This window comes from Giraffa tippelskirchi, chromosome 2 (assembly GCF_054371585.1).
Source record: "Giraffa tippelskirchi isolate mGirTip1 chromosome 2, T2T-mGirTip1v1.2.pri, whole genome shotgun sequence".
NCBI lineage: Eukaryota > Metazoa > Chordata > Mammalia > Artiodactyla > Giraffidae > Giraffa > Giraffa tippelskirchi.
Window position 1 is genome coordinate 47626805 of NC_137276.1, and position 21523 is coordinate 47648327.

General features: G+C 39.5%; 1 protein-coding gene across 1 annotated transcript in view; it reads left to right on the forward strand.

The window, feature by feature from the left end:
- Nucleotides 1-643: 643 nt before the first annotated feature.
- The window catches only part of UBE2D1 (ubiquitin conjugating enzyme E2 D1), a 36918-nt gene continuing 16038 nt past the window's right edge, over nt 644-21523 (forward strand). The window contains exon 1 of the mRNA XM_081560166.1: nt 644-861. Within this exon, the coding sequence (XP_081416292.1) occupies nt 838-861 (24 nt within the window). The 5' untranslated portion in view covers nt 644-837. The remainder of the gene's footprint in view (nt 862-21523) is intronic.

Below are 21523 nucleotides of genomic sequence, written 5' to 3' on the forward strand. Positions count from 1 at the left end.
ACATTATATTAATATCAGTTAATTCTTACAATAATATATGGAGATTACTTTTTCTTTGGACACGCGGAAACTGAGGCTTAGAGAATTTAAGCGCTACAAGGTCACACAGTAGATAGAGATCAGAGCTTGGATTCCATCCTGGGACAGGGGTCAGTCCACAAAGCCCACGCTTCTCCGGCTATGCTGGGTGGCCTTCCATTTCATGGGAGGACACAAAGTCTATCGTCTAGGAAGATATTAATGGCGAGAGGTCTGAGATCGGAACTCCAGGGCACTGTAACTCTTGAGAAGAGGATTTGGTAACAGAAAAAGAGAAGATGAAAAAAAAAATTACAAGATGAGCTGTAGCACACATTAGAATCCGGTACATGTTTTTCGAGCTAATTTGTTATTCTCATTTTACAGATTGGGAACTCCAGTTTCAGTTACTTGATCAAAATCCACCTGCAGAGACTAACCCAGACCTGGCATCTCTGAGACCAGACAGTAGGTGAAGGTCTCCGACCCCGGGCAACGGCCGAGTAGGATGCAGGAACTACATTTCCCAGTATGCTCGGCGGGAGGGGGCGGGGCCGGGAGGCCGCAGGTTCCTTCCCAGAAGCAAAAGCGGAAACAAAAGAGTCTCGCCGGCGTCCCCGCCCGCATACTCGCACACATTAGCGCTCGGGCGCACTCGGAGCAGGCACCCGCGCCCAGAGCGAGCCAGACAGCAGCGAGCCGGGAACCCATCCGGCTGAGCCAGCTGAGTAGCCGGCGATCCGAGCCCGCACGATCCCACGCCCCCGAGCCCTGCAGCAGTCTCCCGCTGGCCAGTGTCCCCGCCGCCCTCCCTGACCGATGGCGCTGAAGCGGATTCAGAAAGTGAGTGCCGGGGCCGGGCCTGGGACGGCTGGGCGGGCTTCGGCTCCCTGCTCACGCTGACCCCGGTGGTGGTCCCGAGAGACGCGCCTGGAGGGAACGTGCAGGGAGGATGGGCTAGGGCGGGGGCCGGGGGCCAGAGACGCCGGCGGGGCCAGCGGGTACCCGACAGGTGAGGTGGGAGCAGCGGCAGGTCCCCGGTGCTGGAGGTGCTTGGAGGCAGGGGGCCCGCTGTGCGCTCGCGCCGGAGCTGCGCCCGGGGAGCCCTGGCTGGAGAGCCTCTTCTGTCTCCAGACCTTCCCAGAATATGTGCCGCTCGGTCACTGCTGGATTTTGCCCTATACCCGGCTAGCTTTGGCCCTTGTCATGCTGCTTTCTTCACGCTGTTTCTGAAGCCTGTCCTCTTCTATGATCTTGCCTTCCCGTGCTCCCGGGAGGGCATGGAAGGTGTGGTGGGCCTGCAACCTTCCTCCGCGGAGCTGTTGGGTTTGTTCTTTCTCTTCTCTGCGGTTGGCTTTTGCTCAGATGCCCGAATGGACTGGGAAAGCCCATTTGGGGCCGAGAAACCAGCAGAAGCCTCCTGCCCCTTCTATTTTGGTGCCTCTGCTGCTGCCACTTGAGGTCACATAGCTGTAGTGAAAACATAGTTGCTGATACACAACAAGATGACCTCCTGGCTGTGATTCATGGTGAGTCAAGCCAAGCAGGTTTTTTTTTTTCCTCGCCATGATAAACTTATATGTAAAGTTTGAGACACAACAGAAACTGTCACAAATTAAATTGTTTGATGCTTTGACACATGGGTATAGAATGAGGAAGAAATGTGTATAGTCGTTAAACAAATATGTATCTGTCCCAACTCAGTGTAAAGAATTGTTTTCTCTTGAATGTTTTTTGCTACCATCTCTAATGTGAACATCTTACAAACCTTAGATTGGGGCGTTTTTTTTCTGTTCACTTTTGTTTCTTGTTGGGTTATTTGATCTGTTCACTGACACAAGTTTTAGGCTTTACTGTTATGGTTCATGTGGAGAACATTGAGAATTTGTTTTTTTAATGGGAAGTGCATTCAGCAGGTTAAACCAGCAATGGACAGCATGTTTTGTAAAGGATTTCAGAAGAAATACTACCGAAAATTTTTTTTATCAAGTTTTTCAGGCATAAATCAATAGGGCAGTGATAAGGAAGTATACATTGTATTCTCAGTCACCATTGATATCATCTTCTGGTACAGAGGACAGCAACTTTCTGACCCAGCCAATTTGGTGGTGATGAAGGGGAGGGGTCAAATGATAGATCTGAGAAATACTGTTATTTTTTGTGCTTATTAAGGTTACTCTCACTGTAAAGCACATAACTAATAATCAGCATGTATTGATTAATATGTTTTCTGATTTGAAGATAATGCAGTTATACACTTTTTTTCATATACATGATTCTAATTTTGAAACCCCACTCAGCATCTTTGCCATGCCTTGTGTACTTTTAAATGATGATGTAATGTTGGCTCACATTTGAGATAAACACACATTTTCCAAGGAAGTCTTAAAATTCCATTTCCTTCTTCCCTAGTTGTGAAAATTTTTTGCAAGACTGCATGTACAGTAGCTTCAAATAGTGTAAAATTTGTTGACAGTAAGTGAATATTCAAAGAAAATGGACACTGTTAAGTGTCCTGGGCAGTTTATCAATCTCCTTGCTGAGCCAGTGTATTTGGCTTATATTTATAATATGGCATATACCCAGATCATATTTTTAGTCACTATTAGTTGTTATTAGTTTATAAGAGAATTGGTAAAAAAAAAAGTTGGGAATGACATAACATCCCATCTCTGCGTGTCAATCTTTGGCTTCCCTTCTCTGTTACCAAAAAAAGTGACTTGTACAGATCTCTTTTCCATTAATCACTTGTTCAGACCTCAACTTTAGGAAGTATTTTGATTCCCCACATTTTCTCTTTCTTTGCTACCTTCTTGATGAGAAGTGAATTCCAGGGGAGGTGTGCTGTTTGTCATATGAACAGTTAAGTTACAGAGCCCTCTTTGATATCATCAGTATATAAATTCTTTTTGAATCTTGCATGCTTCAACAAAAGAATACATGTTATTGACTTTTGGCCTTTCTTTTAAAATGTATTAAAGTAACACTGTCAGGTAAGGTCATTGGGTTGCAATTTTCCTGGGCCTACAGTGGCAGGCTTTGGAACTGTGCAGAACCTTAAAGAACTTTGAGGAGTGAAGATCAGGGGAACAGCTTCTAGGGTAGTACATCAGAATCAACCATGGGACATTTCAGACCATCCCCACTGCTGTAGTCCATGGGGTTGCAAAGAGTTGGACATGACTGAGCCACTGAACTGAATGAACCATTGCTGTAAATGGAGAGATGCTGCTGAGTCCCTCAGATGGGCTGCCATGGAAAAAAGGTTGTGAACCACTGACTGACATTCTAGTCTACTCACTGTTGTTCAGAGAAGGAGCTTGAGGTTTGGAGTGGAGTGCTTTGTCCAAGTTAATCTCTTAAGAAGTGATTTGGCATGTTTTAAAAAGGTTATGACTTCACAGTTTTTCACTTCATAGGAAAAGATGAAAGATGGTTGAATTAAATGTATTTGTATGAATATACAAAGCATGTGGATATGAGTGCTTAAAATATATTTCTATGCTAAGAGTATGCTAAGTGATTTAATACTCTAATTTATACATTCAGTGCCAGTTTTGCATTTCAGTTCATAAATTCACACACTCTTTCCCTATTTTTAGATACAGTGGAAGATGTAGTCACAGTCACCTAAATCACTAAAGGGAAAAAATTCGAACAAAGTCTGAGGAAAGATATCCTCAAACATGTCTGAAAAAAGAGAATAGTTTTTCAGGTGGACATTTATTATTTTCCAGAATTAATTCTGAAGTGTTTCTTCTTCTTTTTTCTTTTCTTTTCTTTTTTTTGAAGTATTTCTTCCATCAATGGGGCTTCCCTGGTGGCTCAGATGGTAAAGCGTCTGCTTGCAATGAGAGAGACCAGAGTTCGATCCCTGGGTTGGGAAGATCCCCTGGAGAAGGAAATGGCCACCCACTCCAGTACTCTTGCCTGGAAAATTCCATGGACAGAGGAGCCTGGCAGGCTACATTCCATGGGGTCACAAAGAGTCGGACACGACTGAGCGACTTCACTCTCTCTCTCTCTCTTCTTTTGTAAACATATTTTGGAAATCATTTTTTAAATTGCAAATATCATAGTCCTAAATGTCTTGAAAACCAGAAGGAAAAAAAAAGGAAATTCTAACACAGTTATCATCTTAGTATTTTCCTTCTAGATTTGAGTTTTGCTTTGCAAATATAGCAACACAGATGACTGTTTCTCAGTGTATACTTCTGTGAACAAAATGGAATATTTATATTTTTAATTTAATTTCGATTTAACTTAAAATGTATATATATAATATAGATTAAAATACAACTTTATAAGTGTTTTGAGCTGTTGAATTTTTTGATTTGTACGATTTCACATTACACTGCTTTTTGTCAGTCTAGAAAACCTTCTGATACTTCAAAATTGCAACAACAACAAATGAAATATCAAATGGGAGAAGAAGCTCTGGTTTCTATTCCTGGCTCTGTGACTTACTAGCTTGTTTCCCTATCCATACAATTATGCTGCTGATAAGTAAAACTGGCATGTATGACATATAATGATTACTCTCTGCTAGACACTGGATTAAATGCTTGACATGTATTAGTTGATTTAATCATTAGTGGACCCACAAGGTAGAAATGATTATTATTCCCATGTTACAGATGATGAAACTAAGGCACAAAGATGTTGAGTAATGTACTCAGAATCACATTCTGTAATTGTAAGTGGTAGTGCTAGGAGTCCAAACCAGACAGATGGCTCCAGAATCCCTGCTCTTAACTATTTCGGTATATCCAGATGGACTCACATCTTCTATCTTTTGTACTTAAATTGAAGGACATAGAGTCAAATGAGTTTATGAACATGTTTTGCAAACTGGAACATTCTATACAAATGTAAAGTGGTATTATAATTAATACCTTGGCATATTTAATCATCTTCATAGATACATCACTCAGTGTGTTGACTATGCATTGTAAATTTCTGCTTTAAAGTGATGTGCACTAGATCAGTTAACATGGTAAAAGAATAATATAACTTTGTTTATCTTTGTTCCATCACTTTAAATTTTTCCCCTCTGAAAGGATTTAGGAAAAAATGTTTGTAATTCATAAATGTTCTGTCAAAAGAAAATTTCATTGGGAAGTTTTTATTTGAGAAAATGGTTTATGAATTAATCTAGCTGTTAGATCCCATAATGGCTTTGGAAAGTAGTCAACAGTTCAGATATGTTAGAAAGATTTTCAGATTATAAGATTAAGACTCCAGGTTCCTTCCGTTAAAAAGAATATGACTTAAAACGTTTTAAAAAGAAGGAACACAGTATTTGTGCTTCTTGGTAGATAAATGGTTTGCCTTGAGATGAAAGGAAGAAAATGTTCTTTTTCTAAAAAGACACTGTATGAATTTTTCTGCTTTTAAATCTTTGTAATTAAGTTCAGTCTTTCTTTTGCCTCCAGGATCATGTATTCTTCTTCCTTTATCACAACAGAGGTGTAAAAAGATTAGATAACCTATCCTACTTTAAAAGTTCTGAGGTTCCTTCTCTGTGGAAATAAATAGCATAGATCTAAATATGGCAGTTTATGCCTATTTTAGGAAGCCAGGCACATATAAAAACTAAACCTAGCAGGATGTGGGATTGCCTCCTGCAAAGCAAAGTAGCATCCTTATTCATTTTAGTTCCCTGAAATACATGTAGAAAACATATTTAATGAACACCACTAATCAAAATGATTAGTTAGTAATACTTTCCATCAAACTGAGTTAATGGTTGTCTATAATGAATTGGCTCCCCATCCCCCTTTTTAAACACTGGATAAATTGAGAGTATGTTTAATTAAAAATAAGTATTTAAATACTTATCCTGTCTCCTCTTAACCCTGTATACTGGCTTAAAAAATACCAGAATAGGGCTTCCCTGATGGCCCAGTGATTAAGAATCTGTCTTGTAGTACAAGGGACATGGGTTCAATCCCTAGTCCGGGAAGATCCCACATGCCGTGGAGCAACCAAGCCCATTTGCCACAACTCCTGAAGCCCATGCACCTAGAGCCAGTGCCCACAACAGGAGAAACCACCGTGATGAGAAGCCCACGCACCACGGTGAAGAGTAGCCCCTACTCCCTGCTGCTGGAGGAAGCCCACTCACAGCAACAAAGACCCACCACAGCCAAAATAAATAAACCTTAAAAAAAAAATACTGGAATATTTAATATAATCCAGATTTGCAGGTTTGGGTATTGGAGGGACCCTCAGGGCACCTCAGGACAATTGAAAGCAAGACAGTTTCTATTTCTGTTGGTCTAGATGGCCTCTGAGAAGCGGAGGGTTTTTCCCCTCGAATTTAACTTGGTTCTGGGAGGAATCGGAAGGTTCAGTGACTCACATTAGACAGTAGTGATGGATAGGCTCCTGTGTTCCAGGCGTTGTCTTCAGTATGGGGAGGAAACCACCACAACGCACCTCAGCTACCACTGTGGGTCAGATCACCACCGTGCTCTGCAGCTTCCTGCCTTGCCTTTTCCTGGATGTGGTCCCCACTCTTCTCTATTCATATTATCCTGTTGGCGTGGCTCTTCTTCACTGACAGCTTATTAGATTCCTACTCTCTTTTCAGATTTAGGAAAGCCTTTCTATCTGGGGTGAGGTGGGGATTGGTTCCTTCATCTTTATTAGCAGTAAAATTAACCCAATGGTTTTCCCTCCAGGTTGCCACCCTCCTTTTGTGAGCAGTTTGGATTGCTCTAGGGTATCAGCGACTCAACGAACATGAGTTTATGTAAGCTCTGGGAGCTGGTGATGGACAGGGAAGCCTGGCGTGCTGCAGTCCATAGGGTCACAAAGGGTCGGATGCGACTGAGCGACTGAACTGAACTGAGAGGGAACCCAGCTGAGGTGGTAGCCTGGGCCTGTTGTTCTTTTTTAAACCCGTAAAACTCTTGAGGGTGTTTTTTTGCTTTCCCCAAGTTTTAATGTGTTGTATTTTCATTTAGTTAAAAATACTTTCTAATTTACCTTTTTATTTCCTTTTTGGTCTTTGAGTTATTTGGAAATACATGATTTATTTTCCAAATAATTGGGATGTTACAGAGCTTTCTGTTACTGATTTCTAACTTAATTCCATTGTGATCATAATATGTGTTATTACTTGATTTTAAAATTTTTGACCTGTTTTATGGCCAAGAATATAGTCTTTATTTTTTATTTACACAATAATAACATCCTTCCAGCATTCAATATAGATTTTTGAATGAATAGTGGTTAGTGATTTCTAGTCTTAATTTTGCATCTGTTGTTTAATCGCTCAGTTGTGTCTGACTCTGCGACCCTATCGACTGTAGCCCAGTAGGCTCCTCTGTCCGTGGGATTCTCCAGGCAAGAATACTGGAGTGGGTTGTTGCTATTTCCTTCTCCAGGGGATCTTCCTGATGACCCAGGGATTGAACCCCAGTCTCCTGCATTGCAGACAGGCTCTTTACTGTCTGAGCTACCAGGGATTTCTAGTCTTCATTTTGCCAGTGTCTGGTTGGCATCTAGGCTATGTCTAAGGAATGTATGCAAAACTAAAGTCTACACCTTGCTGATATTTTAGTGTTTTCTTGCACTTTTATGAGCTTTCAGAACAGGGGTGACAAAATCAGTTTAGTGGATCACAAACAGCAGTTTTAAAAATGGAATAGAAAATATTAGTGCTTTGGATATAGTAATGGTGTTGTTTCCTGAAACCTTAGTTTTAGTTATGCATATGTTCCTGTGCATGTGTGTTATGTGTACTAGGTTGTGGTGTATAATCCTTTTTTTATTATGAATCGCTGTAATGAAAGTTTGAAAGTCACTGTCCCATAGCAGAAGATCTTTAGGTAAGATCACTATTGTCAGAAATACATGCCATATATTTATGCATGCATGCATGCATGCTCAGCCGCTCAGTCTTTGTGACCCCATGGACTTTAGCCCGCCAGGCTCCTCTGTCCATGGCGTTTTCCAGGTGAGAATACTGGAGTGGATTGTTATTATTTCCTTCTCCAGGGGATCTTCCTGACCCAGGGATCGAACCTGTATCTCCTATCTTCTGCATTGGCAGGCTGATTCTTTACCACTGAGCCACCTGGGAAACCTACCATATATTCATACATATAACTATATGTGTATATATATATAGAGAGAAAGCAAATGAACCTATATACATACATACAGGCACACATACACACATACACGTACACACACATTGTAAAGTGTTCTAGTCTTGGAACATTTCTGTTTGATACAAACTGTCAATGCTCATTATTTTCTACTACAAGTAGAAGCATTTTATAGTCACTGAGGTATAGCTGCAGTATTCAAGAATAGTACTGGGTGATTCTAAGACAGATTAGTTACTTTATTATGAAAATGCTTATTAAGTGCCTACTATGTGCCAGTTATTAGGGGTGAAACCATAAAAATGTAAATATTGGTAGATAGGTTTGTGTTTTAAGTGGGCTTTGAGAAAATAGGCTGCTGCCTTTTTTTCTTTTTCCCTGAAGCATATCTTTCTTGGTTACTATGAAATAAATAGTAACTTTTGATAATGTAGCATTTAAAATGCTCTGTGTTGCATGTTCCATCATGTGTCAAAATTCTATTATGTATGTAATTTCCTATCATGTTTTTCTTGCTTTTCAGAGTGTCTGAACACAGACACTCTCAAAGCTTGTGAAGTAGTGTTCATTTCTATCCGTTTATAAGGTAGAAGCCTCCTGGGAAAAGATAATAAGAATTCCTTTTCATTCCTTCATTCGTCACACTTTGGTTTCTCTTGAGCATGACTGAAAATGTGCAAATGGCCTTAATTCAGTACTGGCACATTGTTGGCATCAGTGTCGATTGAAAATAATGTGCTCTAGTTATTACAGTCTTGAGATGAGTATTGTTTCGAGGTAGGAAGAGTGCTGCAGTGGAAGTCAGATGGTCTGAGCCTTTGTCCTGGCTTTGGCTTTGTGACCTTGGCCAAGAAACTCATAGTCCTTATTTTCTTTATCTAGAAATGTAATGGGTTGAACTAGGTAACTACTGTGGCCTTTTCTGACTTATAATTTCCAGCACACTTAACTAATGTTATGTGCTGTTTTCCTTTTGTCCCGCAAACAGCAAAAATGGTCACAAAAATAAATATTGAGCAGTGGTACTGTGTTTTGCTGCTACATGAAACTTGAATTAAAATTCTATTTTAAATTGTCAGAATTGAAATAAATGTGGGCATCTTAATGTATAATGTAAAATTAATGAGTCTCAAGATATATTACCTTTTGATTAAAGAGCATTTATTTGAGATGCAAATAAGATATATTTCTCTTTTTATACTGGTAACATAGTGTGATTTTCTCATTCCATTTAGCATCCATCTGTTTCACAGGTATCTTTTGTACTTTAAAGATTATTTTAGGACTTTCCTGGTGGTACAGTGGATAAGAATCCTCCTACCAATGCAGGGGACATGGGTTCAGTCCCTGGTCTGGAAAGATTTCACATGCCACAGAGCAGCTAAGCCTGTGCACCACAACTACTGAGCCCACAAGCTGCAACCACTGAAGCCCCTGTACCTAGAGCCTGTGCTCCACAACAAGAGAAGCCACTGCAATGAGAAACCCATCATGCACCACAAATAGAGAGTAGTCCCTGCTCACCACAACTAGAGAAAGCCTGTGAACAGCAACAAAGACCCAGTACAACCAAAAAAAAAAAAAGATTATCCATATATTTAGACAACTGCCTTACACAACTGCTTTACATATAGTAGATTTTTTAGATTCAAATTAATGCATTTATGGAACACCTTATGTATACAAGGCATATACAAAATATGATAAGATGTATGGGAAAGCAAGGTATAAGCAGCATTAACTAAGAACTTTTAAACTAATAAAGATATGAGATGTACCACAACAACTCGGTATACTAAGGAAAATACACCGTACTTGAGCATGAACGGCGTCAAAGGTGAGAGAAGCCAAATTTATTTGGGGGAAATCAGGAAAAAGTCTATGGAGAAGATAGAATTAGATATAGGTTTGGAAGATTGGTAGCATTTTATTTTCCATTATAAAAGATATCCATGTTTATTGTAGAAAATTCAGAAACTGCAGACCAAAAAAGAATGGAATGGGATTTCCCTGGTAGTCCAGTGGCTAAGAATCCATGTTCCCAATGCATGGGGCCCAGGTTCATTCCCTGGTCAGAAAACTAGATCCCACATGCCACAACTAAGACTGAGAAGAGCCAAATAAATAAGTAAATATTAAAAAAAAAAAGTGGAATGATGGTGTTGGTTAGCAAAGACGTGGAAACCAGGTTCATAGAGGAAGCTACAGAAATGCAAGCAATACAAAGTACATGACTTATTTGGAAAGGAACAGGTAATCCTGTTTTGGGGGGTCAGAAAATAGTATGACCTTAAAAATTCATACTGGGGAGGGCCTTGAATACCTATACTGACAGGTGTTAGTTGCTCAGTCGTGTCTGACTCTGCAACCTCATGGGCTGTAGCCCACCAGGCTCCTCTGCCCGTGGGATTCTCCAGGCAAGAATACTGGAATGGATGCCATTCCCTTCTCCAGGGGATCTTCCCGACCCAGGGATTGAACCCAGGTCTCCTGCATTGCAGGTGGATTCTTTACTGTCTGAGCCACCATGCTGACAAATGTGTTCTTAATGCGGAAGTTGGGAGATACCATTGAAGGTTTTTAAATGAAGAAGTTAACATTCTTAATCCTATTGCTGTATATACATTCTTGCCCTCATAGAACACAAGATTCTTTACCATTTATAGATTTGTCACAAAAAGGGAAGTATAGAGTGCCATGCGAATATAGCAGGGACCCTTTGGAGGGTTCAGGGAAAGCCCCCTTAAGGAAATGATATTTAAGATGAGACAAAGTGATTGTGTGTGTATATGGGGGAGGAGGCGGCATGATTAGGAGTCTTCTGTCTAAAATGAAATCATGTTTGAAACTAGAGACAAGACAGCATTTTGGGGAAGTGAAAGTCATTATGACTGATACAGAGAATGGTTGGGGGAAAGTGGTTGCACATGTTGGGCTAGAGAGGGGACAGATCCTCAAAGTCGTTTTAAGCATTTATAAATCCTCTGTTAAGGCTAATAAAAAACATTGAAAAAGTTTGACAGGGTGCTTTAAGATGACTTTGACCACAGAGTGTTGGTAGAGAAATAGGTTAGTTAAGACATGATTGCACTTGTTTAAGTGAGATCCAGGAGGGTCTGACCTAGCCTTGATGGCAGAGGACATTTGGAAAGAGGGGTATATGAGAAGAGTTGTAGGATGATTGTACCACCCAGCCTTTTTGAGTTGGTCTGATCCACCACACCTCCCTGTGCTTGGCCCTTCAAGTCACATCTCAGGCTCTGGGCCTTAAGAGTCTCTACAGACTCTTTGGTCTACTGCCCAGTCTGATCCCAGATTCTTTAATAGTGTCTCCCTGGTTCAAACCTTTGGCTTGTTATTCTGAAATGTCTCTCTGACTTTTCTCAGACTCTTCTTCCCTTTGGACCTCAGTTTTTCTACATGATGGGCCTCCTCCTGGGACCCTTTCAGTGGAAGGATTTGGACTAAAGGAGAATCTGAACAGCCTGGTACTGGTTAGTATAGAGGGTGGGATGGGGCGTGCAGGAAAGAAGGAATCATGGTGATCCCAAGGTTTAGAGTTCAAGTTACTGGAATAAGTGTATTTTTTACCACAATCTTCATAAGGTGGACTCAAACACAGTTTTTACTGGGATACCTTGAATTTGTCAAGGTATATTTTTATTTATGTAAGTCCTATGATGAAAATACTACGTATGGTGGTGGCTTAGTCACTAAATTGTGTCCGACTCTTGGGACCCCATGGACTGTAGCCTGCCAGGTTCCTCTGTCCATGAGATTTCCCAGTTAAGGATACTGGAGTGGGTTGCCTTTCCCTTCTCCAGGAGATCTTCCTGAGGAAATATCATGTATGAAGTGAAAGTCGCTCAGTCATGTCCCACTCTTGTGACCCCATGGACTGGAGCCTGCAAGGCTGCGCTGTCTGTGGAATTCTCCAGGCCAGAATACTGGAGTCGGTAGCTGTTCCCTTCTCCAGGGGATCTTCCCAACCCAGGGATCAAACCCAGGTCTCCTACATTGCAGGTGGATTCTTTACCAGCTGAGCCACCAGGGAAGCCCAAGAATACTGGAGTGGGTAGCCTATCCCTACTCCAGTGGATCTTCCTGACCCAGGAATTGAACTGGGGTTTCCTCATTACAAGCAGATTCTTTACCAGCTGAGCTACCAGGGAAATATTATGTATAAAGGGAGATTATTGAGTCTTTTCTTTAAAAGGAAGTCATGTTTTAAACTAGAGGCAAAATAACATTTTTGGAAATTGAAAGTCATCATATTGTGGTACTATTGAGAGCACTAGGGGAAAGTGGTTACAGATCTGAGACGCTGGCTAGATAATGTCCCTAAGTGACCTCCAACATTTATTCTAAATTGTGCTCTTTATAGTTCAGACTCAATAAATATTACTTTGATGCAGCAAAGTCAATAGTGTCATTTCTTTCTTCATCATCTTTTTGTGTGGAATTTGGCTGCGATATCATCATTTTTAATAGACAGTCTTTGCCAGAGATACCTGATCCAAAGAGACAATGAAGCAGCCAGGACCTTTTTATTGAGGTGAATTTGGTTCCTCTAACTTAATTAATTGGATGTCGTCAGCATTTTGAAGTCTTCCAGAAGGAATCTGCATGGTCTAAAATACTTTTTTTTCTTTTCTTTTTTTTTTAATTCAAGGGCTTAGAGAGGTTCTGTATTCAGAGACATTTCTGAGAATTGTTTGACATCTCCTTATTGAAATAGCTCTAGTCAACTGGATGAGGAGATCAGAGTCTGAACTGTAAGACCATGAAATGTTTATTTACAGACAAACCAAATATAGCTCATATATCCCTTTAGAGACAATATCAAAAATGCAATCCAGTAAGAATTGCTGTCTTGTTTTAGGAGTTTTGAGATAAAGATGGTTGTGTCACATTAATTAATTGCCTGTTGAGCCAGGATTTTTTAAATAACATTTTCATATGCTTTGGATTCAGTAATTTAGATTTTGGACTGTAAATCAGTTCCTGTGCATGGGCTGCTAATGTCTTTTACATTGGGGTATATATTCTATCTGTTGTGGAGATTGAGGCCTTCTGAATGTTGAGACTAGAGAACAACAAAGTGTTTTCAGTCTGGTCAGCACAATTTGTTGGAGAATGTTTACTGCATCCTGTCATATTAAGGATGATGGTAAATAAGGAAACTCTGACTTGTCAGCTTTCCTTCTCCACTGTTCAGATTGGGCTCTTACCCTTCTAGGAGCTGAGAGATTAATACAGGCTTCTCTGCTCTTACATTCCCTTCTTTGTTTCCTTGTATTTGTTTACTCTCTTTGAATTAGGCTGCCTCATCTACTTTTAGATTTTAAGTCCCCTAGAGGCAGGGACTGTGTCTAGGTTGGTTTCATGGAGAACACTCAGCATATTGTAGGGATGTTATAAACATGCCATCTGTGCCAATTTAAAATTCAGTTTCAGGCCTCTCAGTACTTTTCTTTGTGTCTGGTTGGATATAAAAATCTGAACTAAAATAGAGATGCTTAGCAATGTAAGGCTATATAAATTCATTAAGTACATGCTTTTGTGGACTCAATAGTGCTTTTATAGTGCTAGTCATAATACAGGAACAATATCTTGTCATCTGCCTTTCATTACTGTATCTTGTATTTTTTTTTGAAATTTAAATACCCTAATTAATTTTTTTTTTTGAGTGTCAGATTGGAATGGAAAACTGCTTCATTTCCATGGACTATTTTAGGGTGTACATTCACCACTTTGATACTTAGTGCATAGTCTCTGTTTAAATATAACATTAGTTTGTTTTAAGCTTACTTTGTCTCAAAGAAGACAAAAGTTGAAACTATGTATTTCAGTTTTCAATTTAAAAAGCCACCAGAAATGAAATGGAAAGATACACACACAAAATATATATATATACACAGTGTGTTAACCATAACGAGTTCTTTTCATAATGGACTTACAGCTATAGTCTCATTATTTGACAACCTCTTTTACATTATATGATTTCTCTCTGTGTAACTAGCAGTAAAAATCTGGATCATGGTATGTTCCTATGTTCACCTTTAATGGTTACTGTCAGACTTTTTTACTAGTGGCATATGAGAGTTCCAGTTGCTTCACATCTTTGCTATCATTTGTACTTTTCTTATATTTTCACCATCCTTTGAAGGTTATAGTGACATAGCATTTTGGTTTTAATTTACAATTTCCTTGATGACGAATGAAGCTGGTGCATGTTGGCCAGTTGGATACTCTCTTTTGTAATGTGCTTATTTGTCTGTCTTTGAAAAATTGACCTGTAGGAATATATTTTTTTTTAACATATTCTGGATTCAAGCCTTTTGTCAGATATATGTATTACAAATATCTTTTATTTCATGGCTTACCTTTTCACACTTTTAATGTGTCTTTTCTATGAACAGATAGATGTTCTTTATTTTAATCAAGTTCACATTTTTCTTTTTCTCTTATGGTTAATGCTCTGTGTGTCTTATTTAAGAAATCTCTGTCTCCCCCAAGGTCAGGAATACATTTTATGTTTTCTTTTTAAAGCACTACTACGTTACCTTCCATATTTAAACCTATGATCTATTTAGAATTGGTTGGGTTTTTTGGTAAGTTTGAAGTGGAGGAGATCAAGTTTCTTTTTTTTTTCCCTACATTTTTTCCCCTAGTTGACCTGGCAGCACTTATCAAAAAAAACCTTTCCTTTTTCCTCCACTAGAATGTCACTGTCTTCACTTTTAATTTTTGAATTTCAAGCTTGCTATTTTCTTTCCATTTTCAGCACATTGTTGAAGTTAAAGTAAGTGCTAGTAGTACCACTCAGATGTCAAACACCATCCCTTTTGCTTCTACATCAAAAGTGTTATTTGTTTATTCAAAACAGATCATATCCTAAGTTGGGTTTAAAAGATATGCTTTCCATTTTTTAAAATGTGCAGCTTTCTGTAGTGAAGTTTTGTAGAGCCCTGGGGAACACCATTCACATTGAAATCTATGTGAATGGTGCCGCTTAGAGTTGGTGCACGTGGCCTATGGGGCAAAATGCAGCAGCCCTGAGTGCTGCGTTTAGTAACTGGCAAATTAAAAAAGAAAAACCATTACCTTTTTCTGTGCTCCAGCAATCCACATTTTTAACAAATGAGCGCTATTTGTGCTCAAGTATTGTGGTGTGCCACAAATTTAAAGAAGAGTGAAAAAAGAAAACAAAACTCTGAGGCGATCCATGTGGCTGTTTAGAATTTCCTAGCTCTTATAACTTTTTTAATGTTTCACATTTGAGTTTATTTTTCATATGGAAAGTAGTTTGTGTCAGCCAAGATATTTTATACCAGTTCCTTTCTAGATCACATTTTCTATCCTAGGAGAAACTTTTCAGGACTCCCTTGAGTGATCTAAACTTTAATGGACACATTCAGGAGGTGACCCTTGAGGCCTGTAGCTACTCTTATATGTATTTTCCTGGAGACATGTAAGGTTCCAGAGGACCTCTTTCCTATATCTTTTAAGCTATATCTAATGAAGTTACTTTTCTCCACAAATAAATTCTTCTTAAATTTCATGCCCTGGCTTTAAACATCAGCAAATGTGCCTGACCAGTGACTTGTGAAGATTTTTTATTAACATCATAATCTTATATCATTAAAAGAAATCTTGAAAACATTGGGAGTGGAGTTGGGACAAGAATGTAAAATCAGAATCATGACCCCTATTAGGAAGGATGTGGAAGTGCCTCACTCCTGCTAGGCTTAGTTCAGCTGGTTAAGTTGAGCTTGGTATAAGTAAGAAAAAAAAACCTCTGTCTGTGCCACAGACTGCAGCTCTGTCTATGGGTATCTCCGCCACCAATGATCGCTGGTGATTGGCAGACAGCTTAACTTTGAGACTAGGTCAGCTCAGCACAAAACCCTAACTCATCTTGGAAAGGCAGCCCAAAGCTATGTTCTGAAAGTAGGTCAGCAGCATCTTAAATAAACAATAAGGATGGAATATTTAAACTTTTGAGGTCTTCCAAATCAGAAGAACCACAACAAAAAAGGTCTAACAGAAATTTTGTGTGGCTTTAGACACTTTGCTAGAATATCATACATTCTGTAAATTGAAAATAGTTGTCACAGCAGCATATGTTTTTGATACCTTAATGATGAATATTCTTTAGAGATGCATTTCTAGATGTTGTTATATGTTATTTAAAAGGCTACCCCAGCCTTTTTAAGTGACCTGCACTGTTCTCTAACACCTGTTTTTAAGATTTTTTTTTTATTATATGCAATCTACATAAGGGAGTATTGACTCTGATTCTGTTGTCAAATATAATTATTTGCATTTTGAAAAAAATAGAAATTTGAGAGACCTATGCTCTGCTAATCATACTGTTTCTTCAACTGTATTAACTCAAACAATATCAAGCACATTATACGAAAGGCATTGTGCTAAGTATAGTGGAGGAGATCATGAAAAAATGCAAAAAAATTCCTAGTTTTAAAATAATATTCTGGTGGAAGAGGAGAGGGGAGGAGGAAATTAGTATTTCTTGAGGTCTATTATACATGCTAGGTATTAAGCTACTTCACTTACATGTTTTCATTTAATTCTCAATATAGTTCTTCCAGTGATGTCCTCATGTGAGGCCTTTGAGCAAGGGGTTAAGGGAGTTGCCTAAGGTCACATAGCTAGTAAGGGTCAGTAGCAAGGCCAGATCTGACTCCAAACCTCATGTTTTTAAAGTGCCTATTGAGAAGACAGCTACTGTTACTGTTAAGAAGAAAGGGTAAAATTTGGGCATAGGGAGATAGACAGAAGGTTGTTTTAGGAGAGGGAAAATTTTGAAGGCCAGAAAACTTAGCCATGTTCAGCGAATATCCAGGTACTCAGGCCAGACCTGACTACATGATTGTCAAACTTTTTGGTCTCAGGACCCCCTTATATTAAAAGCACTGAGTGTCTCAATGAGCTCTTGTTTGTATAGGCTGTGTCTATTAGTATTTACCATGTGAGAAATTAAAACAAATATAAAAATATTTAGAAATTTAAAAATAACAATAAACTCATTATGTATTAACATAAATAATGTTTTTATTAAAAACAACTATATATTCCAAAACAGCAACAACAAAAGTAAAGGGCCATTGTTTTATACATGTTCAGATCTCATTATAGTCAGGCTTATAAATGATGAATTCTCACATCTCATGCATTCAGTCTGTCACAGTATTACGTATCTTTAACCTGGAAAAGAGATCTCTTCAAGAAAATTAGAGATACCAAGGGAACATTTCATGCAAAGATGGGATCGATAAAGGACAGAAATGGTATGGACCTAACAGAAGCATAAGATATTTAGAAGAGGTGGTAAGAATACACAGAAGAACTGTACAAAAAAGATTTTCATGACCCAGATAATCACAATGGTGTGATCACTCACCTAGAGCCAGACATCCTGGAATGTGAAGTCAAGTGGGCCTTAGAAAGCATCACTATGAACAAAGCTAGTGGAGGTGATGGAATTCCAGTTGAGCTATTTCAAATCCTGAAAGATGATGCTGTGAAAGTGCTGCATTCGATATGCCAGCAAATTTGGAAAACTCAGCAGTGGCCACAGGACTGGAAGAGGTCAGTCTTTGTTCCAATCCCAAAGAAAGGCAATGCCAAAGAATGCTCAAGTGAAAGTGAAAGTGAAAGTGAAGTCACTCAGTCGTGACTGACTCTTTGCGACCCCATGGACTATAGCCTACCAGGCTCCTCCATCCATGGGATTTTCCAGGCAAGAGTACTGGAGTGGGTTGCCATTTCCTTCTCCAGGGGATCTTCCCGACCCAGGGATCGAACCCAGGTCTCCTGCATTGCAGGCAGACGATTTTACCCTCTGAGCCACAAGAATGCTCAAACTACCGCACAATTGCACTCACTCACACGCTAGTAAAGTAATGCTCAAAATTCTCCAAGCCAGGCTTCAGCAATACGTGAACCGTGAACTTCCAGATGTTCAAGCTGGATTTAGAAAAGGCAGAGGAACCAGAGTTCAAATTGCCAGCATCCGCTGGATCATCGAAAAAGCAAGAGAGTTCCAGAAAAACATCTATTTCTGCTTTATTGACTATGCCAAAGCCTTTGACTGTGTGGATCACAATAAACTGTGGAAAATTCTGAAAGAGATGGGAATACCAGACCATCTGACCTGTCTCCTGAGAAACCTGTATGCAGGTCAGGAAGCAACAGTTAGAACTGGACATGGAATAACAGGCTGGTTCCAAATATGAAAAGGAGTACATCAAGGCTGTATATTGTCACCCTGCCTATTTAACTTATATGCAGAGTACATCATGAGAAACGCTGGGCTGGAAGAAACACAAGCTGGAATCAAGATTGCCGGGAGAAATATCAATAACCTCAGATATGCGGATGACACCACCCTTATGGCAGAAAGTGAAGAAGAACTAAAGAGCCTCTTGATGAAAGTGAAAGAGGAGACTGAAAAAGTTGGCTTAAAGCTCAGCATTCAGAAAACTAAGTCATGGTTTCTGGTCCCATCACTTCATGGGAAGTAGATGAGGAAACAGTGGAAACAGTATCAGACTTTATATTTTTGGGCTCCAAAATCACTGCTGTTGGTGATTGCAGCCATGAAATTAAAAGACGCTTACTCCTTGGAAGGAAGGTTATGACCAACCTGGATAGCATATTTAAAAGCACAGACGTTACTTTGCCAACAAAGGTCCGTCTAGTCAAGGCTGTGGTTTTTCCAGTGGTCATGTGTGGATGTGAGAGTTGGACGGTGAGGAAAGCTGAGGGCCGCAGAATTGATGCTTTTGAACTGTGGTGTTGGAGAAGACTCTTGAGAGTCCCTTGGACTGCAAGAAGATCCAACCAGTCCATCCTAAAGGAGATCAGTCCTGGTTGTTCATTGGAAGGACTGATGTTGAAGCTGAAACTCCAATACTTTGGCCACCTCGTGCGAAGAGTTGACTCATTGGAAAAGAGCCTAATGCTGGGAAGGATTGGGGGCAAGAGGAGAACGGGACGACAGAGAATGAGATGGTTGGATGACATCACCGACTCAATGGACATGGGCTTGGGTAAACTCCGGGAGTTGGTGATGGACAGGGAGGCCTGGCGTGCTGCGATTCATGGGGTCGCAAAGAGTCAGACATGACTGAGCAACTGAACTGAAACTGACTGAACCTGGAAAATTCTACTGTATACCCAAGATATAATTGAGAGTGAAAAATACAAATGTTTTAGTCTTATGAAATTAATTTTGACTTCCCGAATGTGTTTTAGAAAACCCATGGGCATTCTTTGGAGAATTATTGGACATGTTTGTGAATGGGAACCCTATTGAAAGGGTAGGGTTAGGACTAGAAAATGAAAAGACCTTCATTGGTTGAATTTGGTCTTTAATAAGTAATAGGGAGCCACTGACATTTTCTAAACAGAAAAATGAAATAAATCAAACTGTGCTTTTAGAAGATTGTTATGCAAGTAATTCATAGAGTATTGGGAAGCAATTATAGTTGAACTGTAATAGGTTTTTGAGGTAATAGTTACTGGGGGCTTCCTAGGTGGCTCAGTGGTTAAGAATCTGTCTGCCAAGCAGGGTTCAATCCTTGGGTCAGAAAGATCCCCTGGAGAAGGAAATGGCAACCTACTTCAGTATTCTTGCCTGGGAAATCCCACGGAGAGAGAAGGCTTGTGGGCTATAGTCCGTGGGGTCTCAAAAGAGTCAGCCACAACTTGGTGACTACACAACAACAACAAATAGGTATTGGGGTAGAATGTATTATTTTGTTTGTCCAACAAAGTGAACAAGAAAAAGGGGAGTCAAAATGAGCCTGGTGACAAGGAGACTAAGAATTCCATTAATAAATAAAGGGAACACATAAAAAGAAGGAAGCTTGGGAAGGAAAATTGTGAATTAAGTTTTAGAATATATAAAAAATATTTTTCATTATTTTTTATTTTGAAATAATTTAGTCTTATAGAAAATTTGCCAAATTAGTACAGAAAGTTCTCATAAATCCTTCACTTAATTTCCCCTAATATTTACAACTTACCATAGATATAGCTATAGCTCAGTTGGTGAAGAATTTGCCTGCAGTGCAGGAGACCTCAGTTTGATCCCTGGGTTGGGAAGATCCCCTGGAGAAGGGAAAGGCTGCCCATTCCAGTATTCTGGCCTGGAGAATTCCACGGACCGTAGAGTCCATGGGGTTGCAAAGAGTTGGACACAACTGAGTGACTTTCACTTTCACTTTAATTATAGTACAGTCATCAAAATAAGGTAAGGAACATTGATACAGTATTGTAAACTAAACTACTGACCTAATTCAGATTTTACCAATTTTTCACTGTTGTTTTCCTGCCCAAGGATCCACTCTGGGATCCCAGGTTTGGTTGTTGTACCCCCTTTGTGTGTGTGTGTGTGTGTGTGTGTGTGTGTGTGTGTACTTTAATCTGTGACAGTTCCTCAGCCTTTCCTTGTCGTGTAAAAATTTTTAATTAAAAAAAAATGACAGAAGGACTTCCCTGTTGGCGCAGTGAATAAGAATCTGCCTGCCAATGCAAGGGACACGGATTTGATCCCTGATCTTGGAAGAGAGCATCTGAGCCCATGCACCACAACTACTGAGCCCACATGTAGCAACTACTGAAGCCTGTGTGCCTAGAGCCTGTGCTCCATGACTAGAAAAGCCAGTGCAATGCCCGTGCATCTCAACAAAGAGTAGTCCTGCCTCACCGCAACTAGAGAAAGCTGGTGCACAGCACTGAAGACCCAGGGCAACCAAAAATAAACAAATAAGTTAAAGTGACCTTAAAAAAAAATGAGAAGATGCTTATATGTAGTGGGAGAGAAAAGTGTCTGTCATTTAATCTCTCTTAAAAATGCAGAAGAAGCTGAGTAAAACAGCATTTTTTTCCTCTAAAAAGTTGAAAAATTAGGGAGAGTGGGAGGGGAGGCTCAACAGGGAGGGGATATATATGTAAAATTTTATATATATGTATATAAAATTATGACTGATTCATGTTGTATGGCAGAAACCAACACAACATTGTAAAGCAGTTTACTTCAAAATTTTAAAAAGTTGAAAAATTATTGTAAAAATTTAAAACAATGTAAAAAAAAATTAAAAGTGACAACCCACCCCTAGAGATAACTACTATTAAGAACTTGATGTGTATTCTTTTAGTTTATTTTCTGTGCATGTATAGTATTATGGGATCTCCTGGGCATACTTCTGCCACATATATTTTTCACTCAAAAACTGTATTATTTTCACACAACATTGTTTGATGTCAACATACGTATCTCATTCTTTTTTTTTTTTTTTTGGCCCTGTAGTATGTGGGATCTTAGTTACCTGGCCAGTATTTGAACCTATACC